At 37.7% G+C, this 10536-nt stretch overlaps 2 protein-coding genes across 4 annotated transcripts in view; one reads left to right on the top strand and one right to left on the bottom strand.

Annotated features, from left to right (window-relative positions):
- Positions 1-7614: 7614 nt before the first annotated feature.
- On the bottom strand, positions 7615-9811 carry LOC311067592 (C-C chemokine receptor type 5-like). Its single transcript, XM_084089565.1, has 2 exons — positions 9632-9811; positions 7615-9135 (listed from the first exon to the last, which is right to left on the bottom strand). The coding sequence occupies exons 1-2, from the start codon at positions 9657-9659 to the stop codon at positions 8039-8041; spliced, it is 1125 nt and encodes a 374-aa protein (XP_083945691.1). The 5' UTR covers positions 9660-9811; the 3' UTR covers positions 7615-8038.
- The window catches only part of cobl (cordon-bleu WH2 repeat protein), a 127280-nt gene continuing 125105 nt past the window's right edge, over positions 8362-10536 (top strand). For all 3 annotated transcript variants that reach the window (XM_084089559.1, XM_084089558.1, XM_084089555.1), the window contains exon 1: positions 8362-8503. The gene's annotated coding sequence lies outside the window, so the exon portion shown is untranslated. The remainder of the gene's footprint in view (positions 8504-10536) is intronic.

Below are 10536 nucleotides of genomic sequence, written 5' to 3'. Positions count from 1 at the left end.
TTGCCGCACCTCCGACGGTGCCATTGCGGGTAGCTGCAGGGTCATCAGCTGGGAGCCACCCTTCATTGAAATTTCGCTCCATTAATCCCGGAACATCTCACGGTGGGGGAGGTGACCCTAGGACCCTTGCTTTCCCCACGCCTGGTCCTTCCTTCTTAACCAAAGCCAAAAGCTTCCCTGCTCTGCCTCCTCGGCCAGGTCTTTCAAAGCCTTTCTGAGTTTGGGCCCGGTGACTCCCATGCTCTTCAGGAAGCATTGGGTGGATGCTCCCAAGAACCCCCTACAGCCGACTTCCACCAGGTAGCTGACAGCTGACCACCCAGCCTCTCTGCATTCGGCTGTGAGGTCGAGGTACCTATCTTTTTTCCTCTCAAAGGCTGCCTCTATTCCTCCCTCCCACGGGACAGTGAGCTCTGCCAAAATTACTGTCTGTGGCCTCCTCTGTGGCTGTGGGAGGACCAGAGAATAATGTCCGGTCGAAGGTTGGTTGTGGTGATCTCTGTTGGAAACCTGAGCTGCCGATCGAGGTCCACTCTCAGGTTCCACTCACAACTGCCTGCCAGGGCTGATCTTTGTGGCTGCGTGATGTTAGGGGCCCCTCCTCCCTCTCTGACGAAGTGGATCGGCCGTCTTGATGTCGGTGGTAGGCTGATTCCGCCCTGCGTACCTCCAGGATCTCCGCCAGCTTCCGCAGGACTTGGTCGTGGTGCCAACTGTACCAACCCTGGGTCAGTGCTTTTTAGCAGCTTGACAGGATGTACTGCAGGCTCGAATTTGGGGTATTGCAAAGTTGGCAACTCTCCTCTGAGCCATACCACAGACAGAGGTTGCTGGGACTTAGGAGGGTGTCGTAGGTTGACCTTAAGGAAACTCAGCCTGGCTTGGGGGAATCTTCCACATGTCGGCCCGGACAGCAGGTTGCTAATTACTCCTTCCCAGGTCATCCAGCGTCCTTGCTGGTGTTGGCTAAGGGCTTTGATCTGATAGTTCTCCTCCTCTGTCCTGACCACCTCAGAAATCACTAGCTCTTTCCTCTCCTTCCTTGTGGCTTTGGACCACATCTTCGGAGCAGTCCCTCACCCCAGGCAATTTCTCCCTGACTGTGTCCTGCCAACAATCTCTTGGTTTTTTCAGCCTGCTGATAGCCTGGTCGACTGCTAGTTCTGCCCTCCACTTGCGACCTGTTCGGACTGGGGCTTTTACTGTTCTGCACAGTAAACATAGGCTATGTTACGTATTTTGAGGTGTTGGAATGAAACACGGCAGTGGCAGAGCCGATACGAGCATTAAATTCACTAGCAGATGAAGAGGAGCGTGAACAAAGAAATGGTAGTGTTTCTGATGATTATTACGCATCTGCAGGTGATAGAAACAGTACGATATTTGCCTTATCAGGCGTCGACACCCCTTTGATGTGAATATTATGCTGCGCTGTTGTTGTCTGATGCTGGACTGTGTTAATGATGGTTTCGTTTTGTATAAAATATTCTCATTGTCTGATACACGTATGCTTATCTTTATTCTTATTACTATTAACTATAATTACCAATAATGTTGCAGATCCTGTTTTTCCTTACAAATGCATAGGCCTATTACTCTGAGATCACATAATATCACGGGTCAAATTCATATACCGAAAAATTTGACTATTTCTTTATAAGGCTATTTCTTTACTGTAATATTCAAAAAAAGTGACTCATGTGATGTATGATCATCTCCCATTTCTATTGTATTAAGCATATTGATCAGATATTGATAAATCTGTAGGGTCACGGAATCTGACGGGTCAAATTCATACCAAAAAATGTGGCCGCTCTTTATTTCACCATAACTGAATGTAATGTTCAATAAAGTTACTCATTTGATGTGTAACCATCTCCCCTTTCTATTTTATAAAGCATATTGATCAGATATTAATAAATATATAGGGTCATAGAATCTAACGGGTCATATTCATAGAAGACTAGCCTTTTTTGGGTGAATGTGGAGCAGGTCGGGGGCTGGTGACGTCATATAATTCAGTGTCTAATATCTTAACCCATTTGTGCCCAAATTTTTCTGAATGGTTTCATGCATATAATCCTGTTAATAGTGTCCTATGTGAACATGTTCTGCATTTATTTTCCCCAGGTTTTTTTTTTTCTTTCTTGAAAATCATATTTGAATGTGCGGCAACTATAGTTGCCGGTGGGCAAATATGTTGTATGCACCCCTTCAATGTAAAATATGAATAGGAGGAGAACATTTGGCATTTATCTCAAAAAAACTGCTTTCAACAGATCAATCTTTATTCATAAACAAATTTATTATGTATAAAAGTCGAAGAACATTTGATGCAGACCCCAAAAAAACTGCATCTAGCTTATAATCTCTTGAATATGAAAACACAACAAACAACAAATCCATTTGCCTTAACCATTGTGCGCTGTTCAGGGTCTTTTTGACCCACATTTCTGACTTTCATTCATGGGGATAACATGGATAATATGACATGGTTAAGTGTTTTTAAAAGATTTTTGCCCATCTTTTGGAAAATGCTGTTCTAAAAGTAACAATTTATCACTTTAACCAGTAGATGGCTGCAGAGCACCACTATTTGCTATTTGCTTTTTGACTAACTGAAAGACATCTTTTCACAAGTTTTTCCAGTTGTACTCATATCTACATATAATGAAATCACAATTATAATAATAAAAGTTACTTTTTGTCAAAGTTTAGGCACTTTTTGTACTGAAAAAAAAATCTGTTTTTCAGTAGTGTTATATTATGATTAGAATCAAATGAATTTGATCAATGGACAAAATCCATCCTCAAAATCAGAAACAACACAGAACACACATAGACAGAAATGAAGTGGCACACTTTAAATTTGTAGAATTATATGAAAAACAGATGTTTGAAATAAATGATAAACTCTAAAAACTCCAACTTTTCTCTTTGTAACATCCTGATCAGGTTTGATTCTAATCATAATGGAACATTATTGAAAAACTGATTTTTTTCAGTACAAAAACTGCCAAACTTTGACAAAAAGTAGCTTTTATTGTTATAATTGTGATTTCATTATATGTAGATATGAATCTAACCGGAAAAACTTGTGAAAAGATGTCTTTTAGTTTGAAACTTTTAGTACTTTTAGAGCTCTGCAGCCATCTACTGGTTAAAGTGATTTATTTATTTTTTTACTTTTAAAACTGCATTTTCCAAGATTTGGCCAAAAATCTTACACTAAACCATGTCAAATTATCCATGTTATCCCATGAATGAAAGTTAGAAATGTGGGTATTTTATAAGGCACATTTTGTATTAATTTTTCTTTCTTTTTTTTTGAACATTTTGTGGAGTAAAAATGTCCAAATGTAGAGTAAAAACATTAATAAACTGAGTAAAATTACATTTGTTTAAAATATATATATTGTTACAAAATAACATTTTGTTGCCTGGGGTCTCTCAGACCCCAAACAGCCTGACTGTAAACCGCAAACGAACAGCGCACAAGGGTTAAAGTTGTGGAACATAGTACAGAACAAAGTGCAGCCATAACAGGGCATTGTGTATCAAAAAGGTAAATGAAAATAAATAAATACAAATAAATAGAATGAAGAAAAAAATATATCTATATAGAGATGTCATTTAAAGGGTTAAGTTATGTTTATGCACTAAACAAGACCAATAAACTTGATTTATTAACCTATTAACACAGTATACCCCATTTTCCCATGATATATGTACTTACAAGGCATTTGCCCACCGGCAACTATAGTTGCCGCTTGGACTTTTGACTAAGTATACAAAAAACTATATATCTCTTGTAAGATTTGTTTTGTTTGGCTGATTCTAGAGACCTTCATGATTATGTAGATATATATATGTCAACAAAAAATACTTATTAGTAACATGAAAATGACCTTTCTTTGGGAGGGTTTGCCTTCGCCCTGCTTCCTGGAAATAGGGGTAGGAAGTTGACAGCCTCATGTGACAGGGAGGAAGTGAATACCTTTTTTTTTTTTCTTGAAATCCTTTATTTGGTTGTTTGCTTGCATTTCATTGAGAAATAAAACATGGACAACATCTAGAAAAATATTTACAAAAGGAAAATGACAACTATGTACTGCGGCAACTATAGTTGCCGGTGGGCTTAAATGGGTTAAAAATCGAAGCAGCAAAACAGCACAAATGAAGCACACACAAATGAGACTATTTTGTGTGAATGTGGAGCAGGTCGGGCGGCTGGTGACGTCATCACCTGTAATTAAATGTCTAATATCTTAAAAACCAAAGCAGCACAAACAAAACTTTTACCGGCACAAACCAACACAAACGAACGAGACTATTTTATTTGGAGCATGTGGGGGGCTGGGTGACCTCAGAATGACCTATAAATATTCTTTTAATATCTAAAAAACCGAAGCAGCGCAAACAAAACAAAATTACAGCACAAACGAAGTAAAAACGATTGAGCCTATTTTGCCGACATTTTGCATTGGGTTGGGGGCGGGGCCAATTTCACGCAGTGATTGACAGGGTGGGAGGGGCCGGCTACGTGGTCGGCTCGGAATTGAATTTTGCTAAATTCATTGCAGGACATTTAATGAAAATGCAATCGCAAGTGTCTTAACTGTGAGTGTAAATGCAATTAAGAAAAATAATATTTAGCCTAAATGACCATTTTGCTAGTTTTTGCTTGAACATATTTAAACAGATCTAATCATTTCTTTAATACATTTTAATTTAAATTTTGCAACTTTTAAAGTGTTAAAATATGTATTCAATTTACATATTAAAACTAGTGTATGAAATGGCAAATGTAAATTATATAATTGAATTATCATTTTCATTTTCACAAATGTAACGGAAAATGTCAGTTTAATTACAAATGCATTGTCATTTTGCATATTACATTTCAAATTGAAAATTGCCACCCATATGTGACCCTGGACCACAAAACCAATCACAAGTCGCACGGGTATATTTGTGGCAATAGCCAACAATACATTGTATGGGTCAAAATGATTGATTTTTCTTAATGCCAAAAATCATTAGGATATTAAGTAAAGATCATGTTCCATGAAGATATTTTGTATATTCCTACCGTAAATATATATAAAAAATATATATTTTTGTGAGTGGATGCAGCAAAATCGTGTACATAAATGGACAACTTTAAAGGCGATTTTCTCAATGCTTAGATTTTTCTGCACCCTCAGATTCCAGATTTTCAAATAGTTGTATCTCGGCCAAATGTCTTATCCTAACAAACCATACATCAATGGAAAGCTTATTTATTCAGCTTTCAGGCGGTGTATAAATCTCAATTTCAAAAAAATTTACCCTTGTGACTGGTTTTGTGGTCCAGTTTCACATATGCTTCCATAGTCGATGACTCCGACCATCCAGTTACAAGATTCTGGTTTCAAAACCAGCACTCGGTCGCTGGTCGTCAGAAGCCTTCTAGAGTTACATCAGGTCCAACCATGTTCCCAATTCCAACGTACTCCGCCAGTTAAACCATATTATCACTATAATAACGGCCAGCTCCCCAGTTCAAACACTGCATGAGTTCCCTGTTCATGGGCCACGCACAGTCAAGCAAGCCCCTGGTCAAGGCCTCCCATTCAAATAGCAGTGAGAGCCCGCCCCTTTTAGGCACTGCCAGTGGGGCCCCTGTTCGCGCTGCATTGTGGGCTCCCCGTTCAGAGTGGAAACCCAGATACAGAGAGAACATGCAAATACACACAGAAAGCTTCCTGGTTCAGCCTGGACTCATGGTGCCTTCACGTGCTATGGTAATTATGGTAAATACCAAAAGCCGACATGGAAAATGCACATGAACACCCCCTCATGTGGTATTTTCCACTGGGCAACTCGTAGAATATTTTGATGCACGAGTTGCCGAGATGAGATAACCTTTGACCTTTTCAAAATGGCGGAGAGCAACGCAAGAGTCGTGAATACTGTTAGCGGATAGTTTTTGTAGCCTATACAATGTTGTGTCATTAACAATTGTAATATAATGCGTTAACACTCAATTTTCAACTTCGCCGCAATTTCCTTGGTTCATATTTAATCATTTTATGTCATGTTTTTTTTTATTTTATTATTAATTATGTTTTAATCATCAGAAAGCACCACATTTTTTTTTTTTTTTTTGTAAAGATAAAAAAAGATACTCTACTGACACAGACCTTGCGGGTACTACATTACGACAACAAAAGCACTTGAACACAACACACTGGTAAATACCAGTTCACAAGTGGAAAATATCATCTTTTCCATAGCACGTGAAGGCAGCATCAATTCAGGGACCTGCCTGCTTTCAGGCGACAGTGCTAACAACTGAGAGGACATAAACAGTCAAAACCTTTTGTTCCACAGAATAGAAAATGTCATGCAGGTTTGGAATTAAATGAAAGTGAGTCAATGATAATATTTTCAGGGGTGAACTATCCCTTCTATGTCCTATGTTTTCTCACTTGCTTATCCACTTTTTTTTTCAACCTGAAAGATAATTAATTAGCCCTTATAGGTTAATAACCAGAAGAATAAAAAAGTGCAGTACAGTAAAACTGTTTGTGTTACAAACCAGTGTATGAGTACGATAATAAAGTTAAAATAATATTAAAACAAATATAGTTTGCGACATCAAGCAACATAACACTGTTTATGTACACATTTGTTAAAAAAAATATATGTTTACCATATTAATTGTCTCATTTCTGTTCTTTTAATAAAATTTTGAGAAGTCTTATTATACTTCACTTATTTTCTGCCTTTCTTTGAGGCAGAGCACATGTTGTGATAGAGGATGTTGGAACATCATCTAGTGGTTGATCTCGCAAGCTTATCTGCACTGATCCAGCAGCAGAAGAAACCTTTCATCTTATTCAGTATCAAGCAGCAAACAGAGCTTGTAATGCACCTTGCCACAATAATACCCCCCCCCCAAGTGGTTGCCCCCATTGTATATCAGAATACAACCAAATTCCCATTTATGTATCTAAAATGAATGACTAACCTCAAACACTTTCCTTTGATGAAACCTATGAATATTTTTTTTTTTTTATTATTATTATTTTATTTATTTTTTTGAGGACAACACATCAGATTTAAAAAGAGGAGTCTTAGAAAGTGGGAGTATTATTAAACAAACGGCCACAAACATAACATTCTTGAAAAGCTTGAGTGCTTTATCTGGGTATTTAAAAACTTTTCATTTTCTCCAGTGTGAACACTACTTGAACTATTTGTACTGCAAAATGGCTTAGAATAATGCATACGTATGTGAATTGGGACGCACAATGTGCCACCACATGTTTCGTAGAAAGATAAACACTAACGCAGATGTGGTTTACAACTATGCGTCAGACTTCCTTTCTGTGACGGACAGACTGTTCAACCCAGTCCACCCACCCACCACCACCAACTTAAATAAGCCTATCTGCACATAATATATGACACGTCTTAATTCCCATCATAAGTATTTTAAGGAATTCAACCTCAAGAGTATGGTATTTTCTATAAAATATATAGAGTCATTTTATTTGGGGTAAACTGTAAAAGTTTTTTTCCCCTCTATATACTACTTTAAATACATAGTACAATCAGGACAATGCATTAATTTAAATTCCTTTATTAGAAACCACTTGGCACTAAAAAAAACGTAAAAGCAAAACATAAAATACATGTTAAATGTATTTCAAGAAAGATTTTGAAAAGTCATAACTGAAAAATAAAGCTTTTTTTTAACCCCTGATGCAAATACAAACAGTGTATTCATATCAAAACCATTTTCTGTATCATTTGCAAATCTAAAATATAAGCAATATACATGCACAGGGAAGAACATCTTAGCAACAGCGTCAAGTTCTGCATTCTCATACTTAACATACATCATTAATGTCAAACAGAAGTGTCAAAAAACAGAACAAAGACAACTTTCAAGATAAACTCGATACATTCAGTAAAAAGGGGAACTTGGGGATGGTAAAAATATAAGCTATTCAGAATGAAAACAACTCTCTGGAGGAACAAGTTTGCGCTATGCAATTTGTGTCGAGGAATACTCAGAAGATCTGGAGAAGACCGAGCTTCTGCGTTCTGATAACTGTCGAGACAAATTTGTGCAATGGCTGAAACAAAATGGAAACTGATCTTTTAGGACTTTAAGAACTGCTCTTCTGAACTTCTGTCCAGCAAAGGCGTAGATAATAGGGTTGAGGCAACAGTGGCTTAAGGCGATAGTTTCCACCCACTGCATGGCAAGGCTCAAATTAGTATGCCATTCGCAAGAAAGCAAGTGGCCTTTCCTCTGCAGGAACATGAGAAACATGACAAAGTTGTATGGGGTCCAGAAGAGGAAATAAACTGCCACCACAGCCAGGATGAGTTTGATGACTTTGTGTCTTTTTTGTGATTTTATGCTGAGCAGAGTGGGGATGATCCGGGAATAGCAAAAGCTCATAATAATCAGGGGAATAATCAAGCTCAGGAAGTTCATCTGAAGGTAAGTAAATGACATCCAGGCTGAACCTTCAGGAAAATCGGTTCCACAGGATGTTTTGATGCCTGAATCATTTTTCTCTCTGGCAAAAATAATATTAGGGAGGGATGAAAACAGACTGAGCATCCATACAAATGAGGCCAGAATCAAACCCATTTTCGCAGACCGATTTCTGGAAAAGAGACTGTGGGCATGGACGATGACGACATAGCGATCCAATGTCATTAGGACCATGAAGAAGATGCTGCCATAGAGGCCTATCATGAAGAAACCTGTTATGGTATGACACATGAATTTGCCGAAAATCCACTCATCTATGGCACCGTGAGCCCAAAAAGGGAGTGACACAAGAAAGAGCAGGTCAGATAGGGCAAGGTTGAAGAGGCACACGTCTGTCATATTGGATTTCTGACGGTATCTGATCAGGACCCACACTACCAGGCCGTTTCCGATTAAGCCAACAATGAAAACTATGCTGTACAGGGTGGGAAGGAAAACCTCACTGAAGGCCTTCGTGTTGCCATTGTTGCATGGGCTTCCAGGAATCTCGTCTCCTTGGCTATAGTAGTCAGCATAGCCGTCTGACACTGTAGCTTGAAGGGCATATCTGTCTGACACTGTAGTTTGAAGGGCACCTAAAAAACACAATGATAAGTCATATAATTGAATTATAATAGTATAATATGCTTATAATATATTCTGAAATCTTAACATTGTTTCAACATTTCTTTAGGTCTGAAGGTTAGACGCAATAAAATGACACCACAAGTAGGAACTTGTAACAGACTTGAATTTTAGTTTGTGTTTTCATGACATCTACTGGTCATAGCATGATTGTGTTCAGCATCATGCGTTGTAAACTGACGGCTTAAGTGTCTAGATGTTGAAAAGTTATACCTTTTAATGTTTAAATACATATCATAATCATGCTGTTTCAATTTTTTTAATGGTTAACATTTTAACAAATAATGAATACAATTTTAATATATGTTGTAACAAAAATCACGACAATAATAATAATAATAATAATAATAATAATAAATCTGCCTAATTCTAAAAACGTATTATGAACTTATTATAAAAATATATTATGTAGCATAATTACACAACTAAAAAGACTGTATGACCTACCAGCCACAGTCGATCGGTTCTCTGTCATGTTTCTTGGTAATGACAGCTGAATATGTGAAATTTGTGTGATCCTGTCTGCCAAAAAGCTTTAGGCTACAAAGCACAGGAGGTGCTATTTCCTGGACCTCCCCTGCAGGCGGGACTTCATCTCACCAAAAACTAAACTATATATGAATGGCATTAAAAAAAGATCGCACTGCTTTCTGTCTCATTAAATTCACTTATTTGAAATTTAGACGTAAATGCAATAGGCCTAGGCTATATGATACATGATTATAGCCTATATATTTAGCGCACAAATATTTACACACTTTATCACATAATAGTGTTTCAAAAATATTGTACTATTTAAAGCTTTATATTAGCATTTACTCTACTCTATGTACAATTGCATATTGATTTCCAGTATTTTAATATCTTCTTTTAACTTTTACAACTACAATTATTTAAGTGTTACAACGCCCTCTTAGGGTTACGGTGCAACGGGGTCTGTCATTCTGGGAAGACAGTTGTAAGATGGTCGGAAACCAAATGTTCAGAGGCAGTGGTGATTGAATCAGCAGACAATAATGGTGCTGTCCTTTTATTTGTAATATAATATTTTTCCAAACTCCGTTATGCATAAATAAAAAACTGTAATGCGTTCTACATATAGATTAACATCGGTATTAGAGTATTTTGTTCCCGAGTTTTACTTTGATATAGTTTGACCTACGTGTCCGAGAATCCTGCTTAAATAGACAGATGGCGGGGCGTATTAACGGCGAGTAGCCAATCAGGGAGACCACAAGAGAATAACAAACGCTAGGGACGCTGAGAGTAAACACTATTTGAATATTAAGTGATGGCTTTTGTTGCAGCCTAACGGTTACCACAGTAAAAAACGTATTTTCATTAGCAATTAC

This window comes from Abramis brama (genome assembly GCF_963993115.1).
Source record: "Abramis brama genome assembly, chromosome: 17".
Classification (NCBI taxonomy): Eukaryota; Metazoa; Chordata; class Actinopteri; order Cypriniformes; family Leuciscidae; genus Abramis; species Abramis brama.
This window is presented reverse-complemented; position numbering and strand designations above follow the sequence as displayed.